Source organism: Panulirus ornatus, chromosome 3 (assembly GCF_036320965.1).
Source record: "Panulirus ornatus isolate Po-2019 chromosome 3, ASM3632096v1, whole genome shotgun sequence".
NCBI classification, from domain to species: domain Eukaryota; kingdom Metazoa; phylum Arthropoda; class Malacostraca; order Decapoda; family Palinuridae; genus Panulirus; species Panulirus ornatus.
This window is the reverse complement of record NC_092226.1, coordinates 7,828,772-7,853,052: the sequence shown is the minus strand read 5'-3', so window position 1 is coordinate 7,853,052 and position 24,281 is coordinate 7,828,772. Positions and strand designations below refer to the sequence as shown.

At 45.3% G+C, this 24,281-nt stretch overlaps 1 protein-coding gene across 3 annotated transcripts in view; it reads right to left on the bottom strand.

The window, feature by feature from the left end:
* Tmtc2 (Transmembrane O-mannosyltransferase targeting cadherins 2) overlaps nucleotides 1-24,281 on the bottom strand; it is a 323,100-nt gene that overhangs the window by 98,062 nt on the left and 200,757 nt on the right. For all 3 annotated transcript variants that reach the window (XM_071683297.1, XM_071683306.1, XM_071683315.1), the window contains exons 2-3: nucleotides 18,772-18,909; nucleotides 12,692-13,148 (exon numbers count right to left, since the gene is read on the bottom strand). In XM_071683297.1, the coding sequence (XP_071539398.1) occupies nucleotides 12,692-13,148; nucleotides 18,772-18,909 (595 nt within the window). The remainder of the gene's footprint in view (nucleotides 1-12,691; nucleotides 13,149-18,771; nucleotides 18,910-24,281) is intronic.

Here is a 24,281-nt window from a genome sequence, read left to right as displayed (position 1 = left end):
TTTGTCTGGTCTTAGGAGGGTCGGGTGTTCACTGCCACCCACCGCCGTGTCGCGTCGCTCAGCTCAACTCAGCGCCACCCCACCGCCAACCACACCACACCACACTACCACAACGAGTGGTCCCAAACAAAACCGAATGACCTGAAACATTCTTAAAATCTCATGAAACTCGTGGGTGATCCGGTGGGCCTCTTGTCGACCGTCATTTACATTTAGTCCGGCATCTGCAGGAGCGATGTGCAAGTCAAATGACAATAACAGGTATGGTAATCCATACAACCTACCCCACACCCCACACTCCCACTCCAACACCAAAGGAAACCCAGGAATGGTGTCGACTGAGGAGGGGGATAGTTGGATGGAGGGGGTGGACTTGAAACTCAGGTGACGAACCTGATCTGTCCTCGTTTTTCTGTCTATCGAGTCACTTGCAAACGTGGGTTTCAAAGTCGCCTTGTTCAACTTCCCACATTCCCCACTTCTGTTCCTCTTTTTCGCTCTGTGTGTGTGTGTGTGTGTGTGTGTGTGTGTGTGTGTGTGTGTGTGTGTGTGTAAATGAGATTGAAATTCTTTTCCCAGTCGTTAAGCAGACAATCAGTAGACTGGTCCGTGGCGCAGGATTGGTGTTGGTCCCCATGTAAACCATCAGACTCTTATGGGGTTTTCATGTCTTCCTTAGGGTCTTTACCCAACCCCCACAAGCCAAGACTATATATGACAGGCCTCACGTAGGAGAGACAATATATATATATATATATATATATATATATATATATATATATATATATATATATATATATAAACAGAAGCCTTGTAGAGCTCCACATATGCTTATATAAGAAAAAACTCTCCTGTGTCCCTGGGGGCGCCACCACTACCAGCGGTGTGTTTCGCTGGCAATCGGCAAAAGTCCTTCAAGGGAGCGACAGGACGGGTAGCCAATATCCTGATGGAGGGAGGATGACGGACGCACACAGTCTCTGGGGAAGGAAGGATTGGCTGAGGTTGTGTCCACACCTCCTCAAGCGAGGCTCCACTGCCCTCTCCTGAAGGGGATGTCGGCGTTATTCCGACCTCTGTCTTCGATGGGATGATAAAACGGCGTTGTAGGAACATGTGTGGCCGAGTGGAGCAGAGCCTCGTCTCTGGCAACACACCAGCGGGTTCGAAGTTTTTGCACTTCTCTTCTTTATGACGCCAATTACGGCCGTCTTCAGTGGCCCCTCGAGTGTTGGAGTGTGTGTGAGTTTGTGAGAAAGGGAGAGGGGGTGGTGGGGGAGGAGGAGGAGGAGAGGGGTGGTGTCGTGTCGTCAGGAGGCGGACGGTGTGAGTGGTGTGTTGTGTGAGTGAGTCTCTCTCTCTCTCTCTCTCTCTCTCTCTCTCTCTCTCTCTCTCTCTCTCTCTCTCTCTCTCTCTCTCTCTCTCTCTCTCCTCATCCTCCAAGACTGGATTGGGTGAAGAAGAGTGAGTGATGGAGTCACCATTTAACCTTGTCATCCAGAGCAAGAAGGACACCAATGAATGACTCAGTAGCATTTCTCCTCCTCCTTCTTCTTCTTCTTCCCCTCCTTGTCTTCTTCTTCTTCTTCCTCTTCCTCCTCTTCCTCCTCTTTCTCTTCTTCTTCTTCCTCGTCGTCGTCCTCCTCCACTTTCTCTTCCTCTTCTTCTTCCTCCTCCTCCTCCTCCTTCTTCTGTTCCTCTTCTTCCTCCCCCTTCTCTTCCTCTTCTTCTTCTTCTTCCTCCTCCTCCTCCTCCTCCTCCTTCTGTTCCTCTTCTTCCTCCCCCTTCTCTTCCTCTTCTTCTTCCTCCTCCTCCTTTCTTCTTCTTCGCTGGCGACCTGAGTTAAAAAAAGACCTGCCCAAGCGGCTGGACGCAGGAGGCACAAGGAGGTGAGGAATACGCCGGACAAAAGACGTTTATGAATTTATGTTTCAGACGCACGTAAAAGCTGAGCCAACTCAACGCTCTATTCTCAAGTTAATAAATAATTTTACAAAACCCACAGCAGCACGCGACGGTGATAATGAATAAATGAATAGATAAATAAATAAATGAATGAATAAATAAATGAATATTTACACACACACACACACACACACACACACATATATATATATATATATATATATATATATATATATATATATATATATATATATATATATATATATATATATATATATATATATATATATATATATATTGAGAGAGAAAGAGAGAGAGAGAGAGAGAGAGAGAGAGAGAGAGAGAGAGAGAGAGAGAGAGAGAGAGAGAGAGAGAGAGACAGAGAGAGAGAGAGAGACTGACTGACAGACCTACGAGTACATTCGACTAGATTATATCAGAATGGCTAGGCTTGCGCATAGCAATCACCGCCCTTGAGAAATACAGACGGAGAGGGAGGCACACGAAAGACTATGTTCTGTGCGGGAGAGAGACATACTTAGTAGCCTTGCATCTGAACACCCCACAAGCAGGTCACATGGTGAAGGTGGGAGGGTCATGGATATATCATCGTGACATACTACAACCCCAGTGGTCCTGCTGGTCGTATCGTCAACTCCAGTGGTGCTGTTGACTGTATCACTAACCCCAGTGGTCCTGCTGGCTGTATCGTCAACTCCAGTGGTTCTGCTGGCTGTATCATCAACTCCAGTGGTCCTGCTGGCTGTATCACCAACCCCAGTGGTCCCACTTCTCTTCTTTTTCCGGTTGTCTGTGGCCTTTGTTCTCTTCCTCTACATTTCTTCCTTTTCTCCTTCTTCTTCTTCTTCTTCTTCTTCTTCTTCTTCTTCTTCTTCTTCTTCTTTTCTTCTTCTTCTTCTTCTTCCTCTTCATCCTCTTCTTCTTCTTTCTGTCTCCCTTTTCATCCATCTTCTCATTTTGGTAACCCTTCTGTATTTCCTTATTATTCATTATTCCTCATTCTGCTCCTCTTTTTTCCTGCATCTCTCTCTCTCTTCCTCCTTAAGTTTCCCCCGCTCCTCCTCCTTCCCGTCTTCTTCTTCTTCTTCCTCCTCCTCCTCCTCCTCCTCCTCCTCCTCTCTCCTCTTCCTTCTTCCCTATCCCCCTTCCCTGTGAGACATTGTTTTTGGTCTGTTCCCATCAGCATCAGTTGGTGATGACTGGTGAGGCCTTGGCCGAGGGTAGTGGTGATAACCCAGGGGGCGAGTGGTGAGGGAATCTCCTCCCTCCACCACTGGCTCTGTGGTGAGGGAGAATAGGTGATGACTGCCCTCCGTCACTGGTCGTGTGGTGAGGGAGGGATGAATGATATCTACCAGACTCATAGGTCGTGTGGTGAGGGAGGGATGAATGATATCTACCAGACTCACAGGACGTTTGGTGAGGGAGGGATGAATGATATATACCAGACTCATCATAGGTCGTGTGGTGAGGGAGAGATGAATGATATCTACCAGACTCATTGGTCGTGTGGTGAGGGAGGGATGAATGATATCGACCAGGCTCATAGGTCGTGTGGTGAGGGAGGGATGAATGATATCGACCAGACTCATCATAGGTCGTGTGGTGAGGGAGGGATGAATGATATCGACCAGACTCATAGGTCGTGTGGTGAGGGAGGGATGAATGATATCTACCAGACTCATCACAGGTCGTGTGGTGAGGGAGGGATGAATGATATCGACCAGACTCATCATAGGTCGTGTGGTGAGGGAGGGATGAATGATATCGACCAGACTCATAGGTCGTGTGGTGAGGGAGGGATGAATGATATCGACCAGACTCATCATAGGTCGTGTGGTGAGGGAGGGATGAATGATATCTACCAGACTCAGAGATCGTGTGGTGAGGGAGGGATGAATGATATCGACCAGACTCACAGGACGTGTGGTGAGGGAGGGATGAATGATATATACCAGACTCATCATAGGTCGTGTGGTGAGGGAGGGATGAATGATATCTACCAGACTCACAGGTCGTGTGGTGAGGGAGGGATGAATGATATCTACCAGACTCAGAGATCGTGTGGTGAGGGAGGGATGAATGATATCGACCAGACTCATCATAGGTCGTGTGGTGAGGGAGGGATGAATGATATCTACCAGACTCATCATAGGTCGTGTGGTGAGGGAGGGATGAATGATATCGACCAGGCGCATAGGTCGTCGGGAGGACCTGCTGTGGACATGACCCAGTCCTTTGTCACACCAGACACCCTCCCTCCCTCCCTCCCTCCCGCCGCGCACTGGCCTTGACGAGGACGACCTTCATCAGGCAGATGGCCTGATCGGGCGGTCCTCTGTGACCACCGCCGCCGCCGCCCCTCGGCCCCGCACATGACCAAGGGCCTGACTGGTGAACACACTCAGTACAGAACCACAGCAATTATAGATAAGAAAGGGAAAGCTAAGCAGTGGTCCCGGATATAAATATATATATGTATATATATATATATATATATATATATATATATATATATATATATATATATATATATATATATATATATATATATATGTATATATATATATATACAGAGAGAGAGAGAGAGAGAGAGAGAGAGAGAGAGAGAGAGAGAGAGAGAGAGAGAGACAGAGAGAGAGAGAGAGAGAGAGAGAGAGAGATGAATAAAGGTCCCTATTCAGATGACTTTTGTCTTTTTCATTAGTTTTCCTTGATATGAGAGAGGAGGAAAGGATTACTAACATATCAGAGGTGGAGGTATATGAATAGGTGGCTAGATATGTAGGTAGGTAGGTAAGTAGTTTAGCGGGTAAGTAGGTAGGTAGGTAGGTAGGCTGGTAGGTAAGTAGGTTGGCTGGTAGATAGTTAAGTTTGTAGTTCACTACGTAGGTTGGTAGGTAGGAAGATAGGTAAGTAGGTCGATAGGTACGTTGGTAGGTAGGTAGGTTGATAGGTAAGTAGATTAGTTGGTAGATAGGTAGGTTCTTAGGCAAGTTAATATGCAGGTTGTAAGGTAGATAGGTTGTTAGATGGATAAGTTGGTAGATAGTTTGTAGGTAGGTAGGTAGGTAGGCTAGTAGGTAGGCTGGTACGTAGGTAGATACCTTACAGAACTGTGACCTTGTCGAATCCTTGTACGTATGTGTGCGTTTGTTGCTGTATGTTAGTGTGCATGCGTGGGTGTCAGTGTGATGTTGGCGAGGATGGCATTCATATTGTGTGAGTGTGTGTAGTGTTGTGGTGGTACTGGTAGTGTGAGTGAGTGAGTGAGTGTGTGTGTGTGTGTGTGTGTGTGTGTGTGTGTGTGTGTGTGTGTGTGTGTGTGTGTGTGCGTGTGTGTGTGTGGTGGCGAAGAGAGTATGTTAGTGTGGTGGCGGTAGTCCAAGGTTGTTCGTGTAGTGGTGATGAGGTACGAATTCGTGTTAGTGTGGGAGTTATGGTTGAGGTGTGAGTATGTCTGAGTGTGGTCGTGGAGTAAGTGTGAGTCAGTTATGTATGTGTGTGTGTGTGTGTGTGTGTGTGTGTGTGTGTGTGTGTGTGTGTGTGTGTGTGTGTGTGTGTGTGTGATCATCTCTTTTTCCGCCCTTCAAGTGTGACAGCCATTGTGTGAATGAACGCCCCTCAGTATGTCTTATAGTGTGAATGCGCCAGTATGATTTGGACAGTATGTCCCAGAGGAATTGGACACATCCAAACAATACCTCTACAACCCTGATCTCACCTTATTACACCTACAACACCTCACATCCTTCCCATCTTCTTTGGGAGCTCAATCTTTCCCCATTTTCACTGCTTAGCATGATAAGACTATACCTTCTAATCTCTCTTTAAGTCTACATACCACGCAAGAGGCTACGTCTATCTCTAGGAGACTCTCAGTACTTCTTCTCTGAGACTAGATTGTCTCTCCTGAGCACTTCCTCCGGTGATGCAGATGACTGTTTTCTTCATTTAGATGTAATTCTACTTCTATATATCTGGAATGGCTCTAAAGTTCTCTATATATCTGGAATGGCTCTAAAGTTCTATATATATCTGGAATGGCTCTAAAGTTCTATATATCTGGAATGGCTCTAAAGTTCTATATATCTAGAATGACTCTAAAGTTCTACATATATTCTAAAATACTCGAGTCTGATGCCTTTCGACACATCACATCACCCGATCAGACTTGACCCGCCTTCTCAAAGCTACCCTGTTGGGTTGTCGTCTTTTCTCTTTCACGAACATTACTTCTGTTTCTCCTCCCCAGGATCTGGCTGCTTGCCTGTGTCCTCCACCATCAGCTGGAAGAAGCCATATCTTGCAGGCCACTGCGTCACAGGGTTACCATGTAGACGATGGTAACTTATCTCCATGCCTTCCTACTTTAGCCACATTGATCTGTGAGTCTCTGACATTCTTTACCAACAGCCTCGAAGGGACCTCGAAGGTGTCTAATGCTGTTTGAAATCCTTTGGTATGTTCCTTTGGATTCCTTTGTTTAACTCAAGGGTAGGCTATTGTGCTGTATGAGTCTTTCCTGACATGCCTATCTACTGCAATTACTGACTGTCCCGTATTTTGCTCAACAGGTTCGACCAAATTACCCATAAAAAAGCAGGTTCTTCCCATCTCTTCTTCAAAATTCTTAGATTTGTCTTTTCATTTTCTTTTTTCCTTCTTGCTTCTTCATTTCTTTAGCTTTGCACTGTATTTCATTTACAGAATGGGCTTGATGACGAATCTGTTTGAGACCGGAGACTTCGACACATCATATATATATATATATATATATATATATATATATATATATATATATATATATATATATATATATATATATATATATGTACATATATATGATGCTTGCAAACACCCATCATGTCTGTGTTGCTGGCCAAACCTCACGTTTCGCCACAATCCATCACTCGGGAAGAACATTCATTACAAGCTTGAAATATGGCTTCATAATACGCGTGGAGGGCTCACCACCGCCTCGGCTCCCCAGCATGGCGAACACCAAGTCGCCTTACCCACCAAGTCGTCGGTGGCTTGGAGGGGAGGTGGGGGTTAGTGTAGAGCTGTCTTTCACTTGGGTCTCGTACACAGGAAGCATCCACGCCCCACACACGGTCTCCAGCCTTGTGGAGTGGATATTTCGGACCATCACCTGCGTCCTAGGCATGCTTATGGTAGAGTGGATGTTTCAGACCATCACCTTTGCCTTAGGTGTACATATGGAAGGGGGAAAGGGTGGTTTTCGGACCACCACCTTTACCCTTGGCATGCATATTTTGTGGATGTTTCGGACCATCATCTTTGCCCGAGGCATACATATGGAGTAAATGTTTCGGACCGTCCTTTTTGCCCGCGGGATACGTGTGGAGCGGGTGTTTCGGACCGTCACCCTTTGTCTTTGGCACGCCCATGGCATGGATGTTTCGAACCATCCTATTTCAGTGGCAGAGTGTATCTTTCGGACCATTAACCTTTGCCATAGGCATCAGAGAATCGACCTAGATCTATGCACTTGGATCACCACAGCCTCGTTAGACACGAGCAAATTGAATCACCAGCAGCACCTGGAGTATCACAGTGAAAACCCAGTGGCTTCAACCAGCAACGCCGGTGACACAAAGTACTTACGAGTACCTACGTAGGAGTACTTAGGAGTACTTACGTCTCAAGTATTTACGTCTAAGTACTTACGTCGAGATTTGTTGCGACCCGCAAAACGTTTCGCGGGTAGCGCTCACCACAGGGAAGCATAAAGTTACGAAGAACGCGTCGTATAAGTTAACGTTAGGGTCAGGTGTTGCGTGTGAGGATGGAGAGGCTCTTGTATGTCTATGGACTGAAGAAATCCAGCAGCCTACGTGTGTGTGTGTGTGTGTGTGTGTGTGTGTGTGTGGGTGTGTGTGTGTGGGTGGGTGGGTGCGTGTGTTTGTGGGTGGGTGGGTGTGTGGGTGGGTGTGTGGGTGGGTGGGTGGGTTGGTGTGTGAGGCCAGAAAGAAAAGGCAGCAGCAACCTGGGCCATAAAGGGGTGAAACTTGACAGCCACTGAAGTAACGGCTCTCTGCGTAGACATTCATTTAACCTCCCCGTAAAAAAAAACCCTAGGCGGGTAGAGTAGTACACGAGAGATTTTCCTCCATGGTCGGTGAGAGAGAGAGAGAGAGAGAGAGAGAGAGAGAGAGAGAGAGAGAGAGAGAGAGAGAGAGAGAGAGAGAGAGAGAGAGAGAGAGAGTCGACACTTCGAGGATCCAACTCGACACTCGTCAGCCAGAGAGAGAGAGAGAAAAAAAAAGATTCTTTTACAACACCGCCCTCGCTGAAGCCTCCGTCTAGCTCCACCGTTATGACATCTTTATGACTTCATCTAAATGAATCTTGTGTTGTTAGGGCCTGAGCGTCAGGGCCTTGGCCCTAAGGACTGGCTGGACAATCGATGCTTTTATAGCTCCCCCTGACTGACCCCCTTCTCACACGAGAGTGTAGAGATGATACACATATTTTTTTCTTCTTCCGCTTTGGTTACCCATTTTCTTTATTGCGGTGCCTTATGTCTACCCATTTTCTATGGTCTTTACGTCAGGATATGTTTTGTTAATGTATTACGTTTTCTTAGATAATAGGTTCATTCCTTCTGTGGTTCCCAGTCTCCCTATGCATTTACGAAGTGGGGCATCGAATCCCTTTTTCTTGGAGGAGGTGGTGGTGGTGAGAGAAGGTCTCTCAGTCCATTTGATTCCAAAGAAAATGATCAGCGGTGACCCAGTTCTTCGCATGAAGGCATCCTTTTCCCATTGCATGGACGACACTTCTTTGCGAGGACGAGAAATAGCGCTGGAGACAACACGTCCGCCAATTCCGAATACAAATGGCCAAAAAGGGCCTCGCTCCTCCATACCCCCTTAGCCCGGTCGGACGTGAGAATGAAACTAAAATAGAAATTTGCATGTAATTACAGATTGCCGGCTGCCAGGAGTTTCCTGCGCGTTTGGCTTCGGCTAAATGAGTTCCTAAGACAGTCAGTGCCTCTCTCTCTCTCTCTCTCTCTCTCTCTCTCTCTCTCTCTCTCTCTCTCTCTCTCTCCTCCCACTCGACCATATCTTGTAATTAGACGTGAGTGAGGGAAACACAGACGGAGAGAAAGATATAGAGATAGACAGAAAGAAAGAGACATTGACGATTGGATAAATGTATAGCTTAGGTAGAGAGAAATGTAGGTAGATCCATCAACAGAGAGACAAATGTATATATATATATATATACACCATAGGTGTATATATTCTATATGCCTCTATCTATTTATATACACCAAGGGTTGGATTCGAACCCATGGGAGAGGCATTTTTCAGGCTACCTCATCTACAAGGTGCGCCTGTGAATTCTAACCTCCGGGGTGGCCGAGGTAGCCAAATGCCCCTCCCAGGTTACGAATCCAACCCTTGGTGTATATAACATAGATAGATGTATATAGAATGTCTAACTGAGAAAAGGGAAAGTCCAAGTTTGCAAAAATTCTCAGCAATGACAGAAAAAAAAATAAAAGTCAAGGCAGAACATACATACAACCACTCTTCCCATTCGGTTGTTTCATTACCCAACCAACCCAAGAATATGGTTGGAAACCTTTCCCCAAGACACCAGACCAACATTGACCGAAAATACTAAACTGCTCATTATTCTTATTTTCTCCCATTTACCAAGACCACTTGACGAAGCTGGTTCAAAAGCAATTTAGCAGTTTGGAACAACGAGATGTATCTTCTCTTGCTATCGCCTCATCATAACTCAAAGGTTGTAGGTAGAGTATGAAATGGGAGATAGGGTGATGGTATGTACTAAAACATGGAATACTCCTGCAGCCTCCTAATGCTACTTTATCTATACACTGCTCTATCGTGATGTGCGATGCACACATGAGGAAAAACAGTAGAAACAAGTAATGAAGATACTTTGATAGATATGGTGATATGGGTATGGAAGTGCATGTATGGCAATAGGAACTGAGTTGATACGGCTACAGAAATACACAATCAATTAACCCAATTCTTCCTTGCATGCTTTTGAAAACCATGCGTCGCTACATCAACAAATATCCATGAAAATGGTTCGTATTCCTTATATATGAAGCAAAAAAAAAAAATAAATTTTCGAAATTTCTGAGACGTTGGTTTTGAATGTCTTTCGTGCAACTATGAAGTAGCTTCGACATATTTCTCTTGCGAATAATTTACCCTCACAATAGAAAAGGGAGAGAGAGAAACATTAAGACAGACACATCGACAGTCACCACTTGGGCAAGTGTCTTTTGCCTCATGTATATATATATATATATATATATATATATATATATATATATATATATATATATATATATATATATATATATATATACAAAAGAAGGAACAGAGGGGGCCAGGTGAAGATATTCCAAAAAAGGCCCAGTCCTCTGTTCTTAACGCTAACTCGCTAACGCGGGAAATGGCGAATAGTTTAAAAGAAGAAAGAAAAGATATATATATATATATATATATATATATATATATATATATATATATATATATATATATATATATACATATTTATATATATATATATATATATATATGTGTGTGTGTGTGTGTGTGTGTGTGTGTGTGTGTGTGTGTGTGTGTGTATTCCGGCGGGTCATAAACATAACCAGACACAGGGATATAAGGGCGATAACCATAATGTCCAGGTATGTACTTGTAGTGAAATATGAAAATGACCCGACTGCTCTTGCAGCCCTCAGTCACCCAACTCACACTTCCATCCCACTTTGTGTGAACAAACCCCTATTGTTGTACTGCCTACGATCCAGCATCAGACCTAGACCGACCCATTAAGTAAATCCCTTGGAGAAATAGACGTGTAAAGTGCTCATGGTCACACCAGAAATCTAAGTTGGAGGATATTCATAAACTGGTCTGAGAATATGTTCCGATCATGAATGGTAATGTGGGTTAGTGAGATAGATTGAAACTACATTCCTTTTTTTAAGGTATCGAATGATATTTGAATGAAAGGGACCCTTTTTTTTAAGGGTTTTACAGTCGTAGAAGAATTATCATAGTTTAGGTAAAGTATGCCCTACTTAATCTCTCTTTCCTCCCATTTCTATGGGGTGTTAAGGTACGTTGACATTGCACAAGACGGTACATGGTACCGTCTTGTGCAATGAGAGATCCCATGCCATCATCGTACCCAAGATTCGTACCGTCCTGCTCAAGGATCGTACCGTCCTGTTCAAGGATCGTACCGTCCTGCTCAAGGATCGTACCGTCCTGTTCAAGGATCGTACCTTCCTGTTCAAGGATCGTACCGTCCTGTTCAAGGATCGTACCGTCCTGCTCAAGGATCGTACCGTCCTGTTCAAGGATCGTACCTTCCTGTTCAAGGATCGTACCGTCCTGTTCAAGGATCGTACCGTCCTGTTCAAGGATCGTACCGTCCTGCTCAAGGATCGTACCGTCCTGTTCAAGGATCGTACCGTCCTGTTCAAGGATCGTACCGTCCTGTTCAAGGATCGTACCTTCCTGTTCAAGGATCGTACCGTCCTGCTCAAGGATCGTACCGTCCTGTTCAAGGATCGTACCGTCCTGTTCAAGGATCGTACCGTCCTGCTCAAGGATCGTACCACTCAGCTTAAGGACCGTACCACCCTGCTCAAGGATCGTTGCGTCCTGCCCAACAAACGTTGTGTTTAAGGGCTTCAAACGTTGCAAACGTTGACGCCTGTGACGTCAACGGAGAGAGTTGCCGATACATAATAACGTTACAGAATATCAAAACAGCAAAATGTCCCAGCATAAAGCAGGGGTACAGCGCCACCCAACCTCGTGATACAGAAGACGGTACAGTGCGTCTTCACGTTACACTATGCGCTGTAGCATAATGCTGCTACTTAGATGTACAGCATATCACGAGCGCATTATAGCATGATATTACAGCATAATGCTACACCTAACTCTACATCATAGCACTACAGCATGACGCTACAGCATAACGCTACAACATAGCACTTCAGCATACCGATACAGATTAACGCTACAGCATTGCTCTACAGTGTAACAGTACAGTATAGCGTCAAAGAATAGCATTACATCATAGCACTACAGCATAACGCTAAGCATGACATCACAGCAAAACACAACAGCATAGCGCCACAGCATAACACTACAGCATAACACTATAGTATAAACCTTCAGCATAGTGCTACAGCATAGCGCAGCAACATAGTGCTACATCATAATGTTACAGCATAGCCCTACAGCATAGCGCTACACTAGATGGGTGATGGTCCTATGGTATTGCTCTGGGGTTTTGGTATCTATGACATCGTCTGAAGGGAAATCAGCAATACTTTAATCCCAATCCTCGGCTATCTAAGATTTTAGGGCGATTCCTGTGTTTTCGCATTGTCCTAAAATAAGCAGCGAGCCCTGAAAAGTTCTAGCCAATTTTGGCTAATTTCTACCTAGTTTTCGGTGATTTTAAAGGCACCTGAATCGATAATTTAAGGTACCTTAGTAAATAAAGGCTTTGGCTAAGTATTTCTACTTTCTGTTTTCCTCTTTTTTTTTTAAGGGATACTTAAATACACTCGGTAGAGACTTAATGTAAATTTCTGCAATCTACTTCTGTTTTCTAAAAGGGATAATATAAGACGGTAGAGATTTTAGGTATTTTTTGCTTCCTATTTCCATATGTGTTTGAGGACGAGGTAGAGAGAGTGGAGAGTGTGACTTACCTCTGTGAGGACGGATAAGACCTCCCTTGGCCTCAGCTTGGCGTGGACGAAGATGTGGTAGGCGGCGCAGACGGCGAGGGCAGTGATGCCATGCTCCTTCGTCAGCATAGAGAGGGTGGCGGAGACCAGCGCCGCCCCTAACCACGCCCGTCGACCGAACCTCCCGCCTGTCTGTACGTCGCCGCCACGCCCGCACCCGCAGTACCGCATGTAGGAGAGCAGAGCCCCTAGGAAGAATATGGCAGCGCCTACATCAGCCCGACCGACGACTCCGGCCACGGCCTCCGTGTGGATCGGGTGGGCGGCGAAGAGCAAGGGCGCGGCGGTGCGCGCCAGGCGCGCGTGGGGCGTGAGCGTGCGCGCCAGGAGCGCGAAGAGACCCGTGGCAGCCACGTGCAGCGCGACGTTGGTCACGTGATACGATCGCGGATGGAAGTCGGACACCATGTAGTTAAGTCTGGCGGGAGGCGAGAGAGAGAAGACACAGTGGTGAGGGAACGTGAGTGAGAATGCATGCAAATGCGACTTCAACAGAAGGGATGAGACAGAGAGGGAAATAGGGACGTGGGATCGGTGATGGGGTGGGAGTTATCTCATCTCAGGGTTACGCAAGCATTGCGTATAAAGTATCTAAGTCTCAGACAGTAAGGAGTCAGGGAGTAGGAGAAAGCAGGGAGACACATGTATGTGACAGATAGTGGGAACAGATACATGAGAGTAGCAAGGGATGAGACACACCAGCAAGGGATGAGGATGAGAGACAAGACAAAGACAGGCATGAGACACAGAAGTTGGTAGAATACCTAGAGAGGCGAAACACAGGCAAATGAGAATAAAGACGAGGATGGAGCACAGGATGAGACACATGAGGTAAAAAAGATATGTTACTAGAATTCAAAATGAAGCACAAAATTGAGACATCAATGACATTATATTATTCCAACACAATTATACACAAAAATTATATATATGTATATATATATATATATATATATATATATATATATATATATATATATATATATATATATATATATATATATATATATATGCAGAGTCATAATCATTATGGGTGAATAGGGTTAAAGATTATTGGACATTACTGGATTTTATGCTGATTGACAAGCGTGCAAAGAAGGATTTGTTGGGTGTGAACGTGCTGAGAGAGAGAGGGCACGAGGTGGAATGTTTGATCATCTCATGCTGAGAGGGAGTGTGAGAATCTGTGGTGGGTCCAGGAATAGAGGTATTGACATACATACGTGTGGTAGAAATGGTGGCAGTGAGTGAGCTTGGAACAGCCGCCCTTGTGTAGAGATGTGTGGAGGATATTGAGTCACAGTTTGCATATTCTAGGAGGAAGTGAAGCTAAGGAAATGGAAGAGAAGTGGAAGATGTTTAAGAAAACTGATGTGCGGAAGGAGTGTGTGTGTCGTAATGAAGGTGGGATACGAACATTTAAGAGATACAGGGAAAAGAGCAGTGATATGAGAAAGTAGATCGCTAGTGACAAACAAAAGAGAGATGCAAGGACGGCATCTGCAGGGAAGGAGTTCGAATGATTAGGAGGAGCACACGAGAAAGTGGCAAAAGGTAATGATGAGAAATGAGTAGAGCTGAAAAGAATGAGTGTAAATGAGATATGGAGTGAGGGAGTATCGGTGAACTAAGACCAAAATGAGGCGATTGGAGTCAGAAGAAATGAGGGCAACAGTAGGGAGAGTGGATGGAGAAGTGATAACAAGCAAATGAGTGAAACAGATGTGAAGTGATTTCTAGAAGACTTCTGAATATTGATAAAGTTATATGGGACAAGGTGGTAAGCGAAATGAGAGATGATCAGGGCGAATGATATGATGAAAAGAAACGTGGTGGTGAAATTCTTGCGGAAGACGAAGTGCGGCAAAACGGTGAGAGTGGATGGTACTGCAGCGGTGAGAGCAGATGGTACTGCAGTTTAGTTTTAATGTTTTCATAGCCCAATGTGACTTCAGGAGATGTGTGGACCTGGTTTTTGCTCTTAAATGTACAGAAAGAAAAATTTGTGTTTGAAATAGAGTGAATTATAGACTGCGGTGTGTGTTGTATATGGATCTGGACAATGTCTATGATAAGGTTGATATAAATGCCCCATAGAAGGTGCTATACATCTATATCGTAAATGAAATGTTACTTAGTGCACTGAGAAGGTTTTACTTAAGAGAGTAAGGTATATGTGCGAGTAGGGAGTGAGAAGTGTTAATGGTTCCCAGTTAAAGTAGGAAATTATATGAAGGATGAGCGATGCTATTATGACTTTTTTATCTGTTGTTGGACGAGTTGGTGAGAAAGGTAAATGCGAGGGTCATGGAGCGAGGGGCAAGTATGCAGTGTGTTGGAAGAGGACATTGGATACATGTGAGGTGAATCAGCTGCTGTTTGTAGCTGTCGCGGCTCTGGTGGCAGACTCCAAAGAGAAACTTCAAAAGATGATGATGCTCATTTAGAGGTGGGGGTGTAAAGAAAGCTGAGAGCAAATAAGAACAAAATATTGCAGAAAAGGAGTAAGACAGCGCAATTTAAAATCAAGTTAATTGGAGAGAACTTGAAGGAAGTTTAACAGGTATCTGGGAATGGAGATGACAGCAGACGGAACATAGGGGGATAGGGTGATTGAAGGGTTTAAAATCCTCTATGCATTCAGGATTGTGTGAGAGAAGAGATCAATGTCTAATGTCTGTTAGGGTATACTTGGGTACAATGGTAAGTACACTAGTCCCGACAGTGCTGTACGGATAAGTCTTGGGTCTTGAACACAAAAGGAAAATAGATGGTGGTCGCGTTGAATATGAAATGCTTGGGGATGATATGTGGTGTGAGACAATTCGATCGTGTGAGGAACGACAGTGTGAGAGAGACAGGAGTGGCGGTAGCAAGTGCAGTCTGATTGAGAAGGATGACTAGGATGTACCCGAAATGGTGCGGATAAATGGGGAGGATGAGTGAAGAGAGGTTAACTGAGAAGATGTATGAGATCCCCTCATATGTGACTTTGTAATAATGACTTAAAGCAACGAACTACACTGAACTAAAGTCAAATAACTCAAAGTACTCATCCTGGGTAATCATTCCATTCAAAGGAAGATATTGATAAACTATAGTGAAGCCGATCAATAAGTGAAGGAGAGAGAGATTAATATTAGGAATAGAGTTAAGTCTGTTAAGTAAACTTTAAGACTCTCGGAGACAGATTGTAAGAAGGACAGAAGGTGTCACATTGATGGGGTATGTCGGATATATATACTGGGGTTGGTTGAGCAGAGATACATTACAGGGTTGAATGAAGTGGAAGACATTCTATTTCTGAGACTCTTGTGTGGATACATGTCAACGTAAAGTTCCTCACAAATGCGTTTTGAGGTCTAGATAGAAGAGGATAGAAACGCACTAAGGTTTGGTTAGTTGGGGATAGAACTGGTCCAAAAGACAGAAACGTTCTAGAACTTTGTTGACAAAAGTTAGAAACGTTTCAGGGTTGGGATGGCGAAAGAGAGGAACGTTCCAAAGTTTGGTTGGTAAACGGTACAAACGTTCTAAGGTTTGCTTGGTAAACGATAATCAACGTTCCACCGATAGGTTGGCAAACGCTAGGAACGCTTCAAGGTGGTGCTGGTAAAGGTAAAAACGTTCCAAGGATTGGTTGGTGGAAGGTAGAAACGTTCTTAATGAAAGGTAAAAACGTTCGAAGGACTGGTTGGAAAAAGGTAGAAACGTTCCAAAGTCTGCAGGATGAAAGGTAGAAATGTTCTAAGGGATTGGTCAGTGAGAACCTAGAGACGTTTCAAGATGTCTGGATACATAGCATAGAACTGTTCCAATCTTTTGTTTCTAATCTTTTGTTCTAAAGCATAAAATATTGAAGAGCTCTGAATTTTGCTCTGCCTAGCTTCAAAACCGAACCCGGGTTGAGAAAGTGGCAGGACTGAACCCAGGTTGAGGAATGGCAGGACTGAACCCATGTTGAGGAAGTGGCATGACTGAACCCAGGTTGAGGAATGGCAGGACTGAACCCATGTTGAGGAAGTGGCATGACTGAGCCCAGACTGAGGGAATGGCAGGACTGAACCCAGATTGAGATAGTGGCAGGACTGAACCCAGGTTGAGGAATGGCAGGACTGAGTCCAGGTTGAGGAAGTGGCATGACTGAACATCGGCTGAGGGAGTGGCATGACCAAACCTCGACTGAGGAAGTGGCATGACTGAACCCAGACTGAGGAAGTGGCATAACTGAACCCAGACTGAGGGAGTGGCATAACTGAACCCAGACTGAGGGAGTGGAAGGACCAAACCTCGGCTGAGGAAGTGGCATGACTGAACCTCGGCTGAGGAAGTGGCATGACTGAGTCCAGGCTGAGGAAGGGGCAGGACCGTTCTAGTCCGCGTAACCCGACCCCTGGAGGGGCGGAGGAAAGACGATCCCGCGGTGGGAGTCCAGAGACCTGGGACATAACATGACTCGGAAGCTGGAATATTGACCCTGGGAGGTGGTGCATAGCCCTGGGAGGTGAAGCGTGGCCCTGGGAGGTGAAGTGTGGCCCTGGGAGGTGGTGCATAGCCCTGGGAGGTGAAGCGTGGCCCTGGGAGGTGAAGTGTGGCCCTGGGAGGTGGTGCATAGCCCTGGGAGGTGAAGCGTGGCCCTGGGAGGTGAAGTGTGGCCCTGGGAGGTGGTGCATAGCCCTGGGAGGTGAAGCGTGGCCCTGGGAGGTGAAACGTGGCCTTGGGAGATGAAGCATGGCCCTAGGAGATAAAGCATGGCCCTGAGAGATGAAAGATGGCTCTGGGAGATGAGGCATAGCTCTGGGAGATGAAGCGTGGCTCTGGGAGATGAAGCATGGCCTTGGGAGATGAAGCGTGGCTCTGGGAGATGAAGCATGGCCCTAGTGAGCAGTATCACCTGCAGTATATCCTTGGGTGCTGGAGGATGACCTGGGAGGTGGATAAATGACTTACAGGTGGATAAATGAACCCTGGAGATGGATCAACGACCCTTGGTTATTAACGTTTGATCCACGAAGGTAGATAGATTATTCTTGGAGGTGGATAAATGACCCGTGGATGTAGACTAAAGGACTCTTGAACTGTGCACATTAACTTTGGATGTGTATAGATGACCCTTGGAGGAAAATAAAGAACCCTTAAAGTGAATGTGGATGTGAGTGGATGATCCTTGAGGGGAGATAAATGACTCACGCAAGGGAATTCTTTAGAGATGAACAGATTAACGTCTGTGGCGGAAAAATATGTTAACGTTTGGAAGTGGCAGAAGGACCCCTGGCTTAGGAAGAGGATTTACAACTCTGAAGAGAACGTAGATGATCCTAGGGTACTGCCCATGACCCTGGCAGATCCTACAGGGTACAGAGCATGACCCTGGCAGATCCTACAGGGCACAGAGCATGACCCTGGAAAGTGGTAAAAGATCCTGCAGGGCACAGGACAGGATGCTAGGGCACAAAACACGACCCTAGGGCACAGAACACGACCCCTAGGGCACAGGACACGACCCTAGGGCACAAAACATGACCCTAGGGCACAAAACACGACCCCTAGGGCACAGGACACGACCCTAGGGCACAAAACATGACCCTAGGGCACAAAACATGACCCTAGGGCACAGAACACGACCCTAGGGCACGGAACACGACCCTAGGACACGGGAACACGACCCTAGGGCACAAAACACGACCCTAGGGCACAGAACACGACCCTAGGACACGGAACACGACCCCAGGGCACAGGACATGACCCTAAGGCACAATACACGACCCTAGGACACGGGAACACGACCCTAGGGCAAAGAACACGACCCTAGGACACGGGAACACGACCCTAGGGCAAAGAACACGACCATGGGAGATGAAGTAAGATCCTACAGGGCACAAAACATGACCCTGAGAGTAAGAGAACATAGAGGATCCCAAGAGACAGTCCTTGACCTTGGGAGATCTTATAGGGCATATGACATGACCCCCTGAGAGACGACCTAAGATCCTTCAGGATCCAGAATATGAGCATGAAGAAACGTCTGTGGGAAGACCTACCTGAAGGAGAGGACGGTGAGGGGGCGGTAGGACTTGTGGGAGCCACTGTGGGTGAGGGGCGTGCCCCAGAAGTCGTCCCACAGGAGCTGAGAGAGGGGCGTCGTGGGCAACACATCAGGGTTTGTCTTTATGGCGCGGCTGCAATACAGAAAATAGGATGCGTGAGCTTACGTAGCAATACACACAGAAAACGGAAAATGTAAGACATAACAGTACATTGGATATGTGCCACAAAGCTGTAACACAGTACATATAATGTGTGGGACACAGCAATGAACATAGTACATAAAATGTGTGAGACATAGCAGTTACACACAGGACATATGAAAACGGACAATGGAAGCTGTTATCTGCCAGTCTATATTCTAACACCAAGTATATCTCTATTCTCAGTAGATAAGGTTACGCTAGAAGTAAGAAAGACATGAACATCATAAGACTTAAAGCTATCAACCGCTTGAAATTTGAAGGAAGACAAATTATACGACACCTAGTAATTTTCCAGTCCTTGATCTTTGAGGCACCGCTGGCCACACGACACCTGGCTCTGGCCCTGGTCTTCCCAGATTTCTGGCACTAGTGATCATATGGAAAATGGCACTACTCCCGTCCCAACAGCCTGGCACCGATGATCGTCATACGGCAATGCACTGAACGATCCTCACCTCTCTCATCGCCTGATCCCGCCTCTCTCCTCCCCTTAGACTACAGCAGTAAAGCATATCTCTCGGTACACACTACATGTAGACCCAGGATGCCATTGTCCCACCTCATGAACACACAGCGATACAAATGCCTCTTGTCAAGTCTATATACAATATGTACTTTATAAGTGGACAAAATACAGTACATCAGTTTTTCGTCTCTCAAGTATATACTTAATAGATACCTCTGTGTTGTTCACTATGAATTACATCAAAGTGTTTTTAAAAGCCACTACAAATTATTTGCATTTTCCTCTACGCTACAGACACCTCATTCATATCCTCTCATTTACTGGGTGTTTGTATCACCCTCCACCCTTCTCCTACTTCTCCCTCAGTAAGGTACTCCCTCATCCTCCTGGTAGGGAGGCCTAAATTCCTCCAAGCTCCTCCCTGGTAGAAAGGCCGAAACTTCGACCAGTTCTTCCCCAGTAAGGGGGCCCCTTCCTCCTCCTAGTTCTTCCCCAGTAAAGGGGCGCCTTGTCCTCTTCGCTCTTCCCTAGTAAGAGGACCTCCTCCTCCTCCTCCTCCTCCTCCTCGTCATGGCTCTACCCCAGTAATGGAGATAATGCCCTCCTTCAACACCACTGGAGTTGACAAAAGGATCTTGTTCCCAGTTCCTTTGACCCTGTCACTGGCCTGTGTACACGACGGGTCGGCTTCGCTGTGGGACGCTGGTGGAGGGAGGCCAGGAGGGGAGGAGGGGTGCTGGAGGAGGGAGGGCGAAGGGGAGGGATACTAGTGGACGGAAGAAGGACCAAAGGGAGGGGTGATGATGGAAGGAGGACGAGGAGGAAGGGAGAGGCGTGCAAAGGGGTAGTAGAAGAAAAGTAAAAGGAGGTAGACAAGCTATGGAAATGGAAAAGGAGGTAGACAAGCTATGGAAAAGGAACAGGAGGTAGATAGAGAGAGAATATGGGTCAGGTGGGAGATTAGAGATAGGCAAGTGAGAGGTTAAGGAAGGAGGAGAATACGAGGCTTAGGAAAGTGTAGGGATAATTAAGTGAGAGGTTAAGGGAGGAGGATTCTACGGGAAGAATGCATGGGAGAGACAGAAAACGGATGGTTCGTTGGCCCATTTGTAGATGGTCTATTTATAGATTATTTCTGTCCATTGTTGTTTTTTCATATCAGTGGATGTGGTGATGATAGAGCAGATCTAAGAAAACTCTCTCACCAGCCTACGCTCCCTCCGGCAGCAACAATCCGGCAGAAAAAAGAACAAAAAATAAATAAATGAATAAAAGCGTGCATCTGTGAGGTAAGCCTGCAAGAAATTTAACAGAATAGAACGAAAGGAAAAGTTTTTAAGATGTAACTACACCATCCCATCCTCTCCTGCACTGCAGTATATTTCTTTAGGGTGTAATATGAGAAAAAAAAATAAGTTAACTTTTATGTATACATCATTCTTTGTATTCATTCAGGAGATACATGAGTAGCTGACAGATCTCATTGTTCGACAGATTTCTCAGAGCTGAAATAAGCTTTGTCGTTGCTCTTTGTACTTGTTTAAGATTTTTCCTTAACTTTTTTTTTTCATTTTTGTCTAGTTTGGAAACTACATATCACGAAATGCGATATTACTATAGCTTTAGAGTGAGGAAATTAAAAAATGGTTATTCACTGTAGTGATTAAAGACAGTGCTTTACTGCTATCAGGCAAAACAACTAAGATCCTTCTCTTCATTTTCTTTAGTTAGCTCATTACTGACCACCTGAAAGGGGCTTTTGAAATCTCCAAAGTGCATCACCTTCCATACGTCTACGTTCAGCTACGTGTTCCATTTGTCTGAGCAGCCTGCTTGTTTGTTTGGATCCTTTTGAATTACATCACGCTCTTGCTCATTCGCTTCTCCATATACTAGTATTGAAGCATCAGCAAATATGAAGATCATAGATAGGTAAGAACTTCAATTCTTGATCAATGATTTATGTTATGGAGAGAGTAAGGCCGTGGACCGACCCCTTAGGCACGCCACTTGTCACGGTCAACCAGTGTGAAGGTTTCACCATTCAAAGCTACGCGTTCCATTCTGTTTGGTAAGCCAGTCACTAATTCAAGCACATGGTTCGTTCTCGATACACAAGTGATTTTCATCCAAACAGCAGTCTCTCGGGTGGTGCTTTGTCGAATGGCTTTAGAACTGTTACATTACATTAGATGGAACTTTCGAGTCCCCCAGTTGTCATGTATAACACTGGAAAAACCTAGTAAATTTGTTAGACGAGATCTTTTGTTATATAAGTCATGCTGGCTCTCCTTGTCTTTGGGAAATATACAGTGTTGTCTGACTTTTTTTTTTCATTATCTTACCTAATGCTGATTTGAATCTTATTTCTCTTCTTCCAAATAGGGGTTAAAATTTGCCAATTTCCAGCTAGTAACTTGTTATGTATCTTAGTTACGGAAAATATCAGCTACCGTCTGACCTCTTTCATGAGTCTCAGGGTAATGGGAAGGAGGGAAGTTGTGAGGAAGAGTAAAAATGGGCAGGTGAGAGGTTGAAGGAGGAGAGGAGGTTGTAGGGAAGAGTGGAGAGAGGCAGGTGGGAGGTTTAAGAAGGAGAGGAAGGTTGTAAGAAAGAGCATGGAGAGGCAGGTGAGAGGCTACGTGGAGGTTGTTAGGAGCACTGGGTGGACTTGGACCAAGCCAGAGGGTAGTGAAGGTAGCTGATGTCTTTTCTGCCGCTACAGTAACCCGAAATCAAATGCTTTCAATTTGAAATGAAGAAAAAAAAATAGGAGTAAGTATTTATCATATGCACCCAAATCTCACACGAAAATCTAACACTGGACTAAGCTAACAAGACAACAGATGGCGAGTTTCAAAAAAAAAAAAAATTACCCGAGCGCATCGCTAAAAACATTAAACACCTTCACATCACATAAGCTCTCCTTGTTCGGAACAAACGACCCCCCCCCCCCACAGTCAACGTACTAAACACCTGACAAAATCCTAAACTTCGTCTCTTCAGCAACCAATCAGAGACGAAGTTTTCCAAAAGACTGAAGAAGATTTGTACCAGCCGCTTTCCCCTGGCGTTCATCATAGCTGAACTATTTATGTTACACAATATCCTAACTTGGCAATGTTTGATTTAAACTCATTCATTCAAACTTTTGCGAATAGTTCATGATATTTACGCCATTTGTTCTCATGTTTTGCTGCGATTATTCATTGTAAAGCCTACTGCAATATTATGCTCTCTCTATTCATGCAAAGTTCTCCAATAGGTGACTTCCTCATATATTATCAAGTCTTCTGCCATCTATCTTTCCAAAGAATTGTCCTCCAGCAGATAACTTTGCCACAGACTATCAGGTCTTCTGTTATCTGTCCTTCCCATTTACTGTCCTCCAACAGATAACTTCGTCAAAGACCATCAGGCCTTCTGTCATTTATCTTTCCCATGTACTGTCCTCCAGCAGATAACCTCGTCATGGACCATCAGTTCTTCTGTCATCTGCCCTTCCCATGTACTGTCCCCCAGCAGATAACCTCATCATGGACCATCAGGTCTTCTATAATCTGTCCTTCCCACATACTTCTACCTTTCCTTTACCTGTCTGTCTGTCTCTGTTACTGCGGGAATACTTTCTTCAGTCCAACTGTCTATAGACGGACACAATTGTCCTCCCAGAACAAACTTACCTCAACCGTCTCCAAAGGTCGACCCGCATATTCATTCTTGATAAGTTTTCTCCCATACCTCCGTAATGCCTCTATCCCTATTTATCCATCACACTCCCCGTATATCATTTTCTTTAATTTCCTTTATCTTTTCTACCATCTTTTTTCCTCACATTTCTCATCCTTTCTGGATTTATTTTTCCTTTTCTTAATCTCAATTCTTTCCTTGCCCATTTTCCTTATGCCTTCGCTACAATTGTGCTTCCTCCAAACCTCCGTTACCTTCCCTGACGTAGCCTCCCTTCCTCCCTGTGTCTCGTGACTGGTCCCTCCGCCCTTGTGGGTCTTTCTGCCCCTCCTCAATTACAGGTGAGTCCCTCCCTCATGATTCCCTCCGATGATACGACACCCCATTCACGCGACCAACCCAACCATCGATAAATGGGGTCCAAATGCTCTTGTGTGCTCTACCGTATCCCCACCCTTATGGCCACTGGGTCGATCACACACACACACACACACACACACACACACACACACACACACACACACACACATACACATACGCATTTCTTTTATGAATAGTTTGATAATAACTATCATGGCCTCCCAGTTCTGTTATAATTGTAACGCCTTAATGGTGTATTTCTAGCCGAATGGCTGCCTAGATTAGATAAACCGTTATCTATCTAGTCATCGATCTATTCATTTACACACATTACACACGCACACACACACACACACACACACACACACACACACACACACACACACACACACACAACCTCAACACCCTGAACTCATCCTGCCTCCCTGCCTGCCTGATGCTCCCATATCCGGACATCAGATATGTCGTGTTCGCGGACGAGCGGAGTCATATCTTAAAGTATGACGAGGCTTCGGAAACCCCTTTGGGAGAGAGAGGAGGAGGAGGATGAAGGAGAGAGGAAGCTTCCAGTGTACGTAAGGCGTTGTAGATAAGGATGGAGGAGAGAGAGGGTAGGCTTCCAGTGTACGTAAGGCGTTGTAGATAAGGATGGAGGAGAGAGAGGGTAGGCTTCCAGTGTATGTAAGGGGTTGTAGATGAGGATGGAGGAGAGATAGGAGGCTTCCAGTGTATGTAAGGGGTGGTAGATGAGGATGGAGGAAAGAGAGGGGTATGCTTCCAGTGT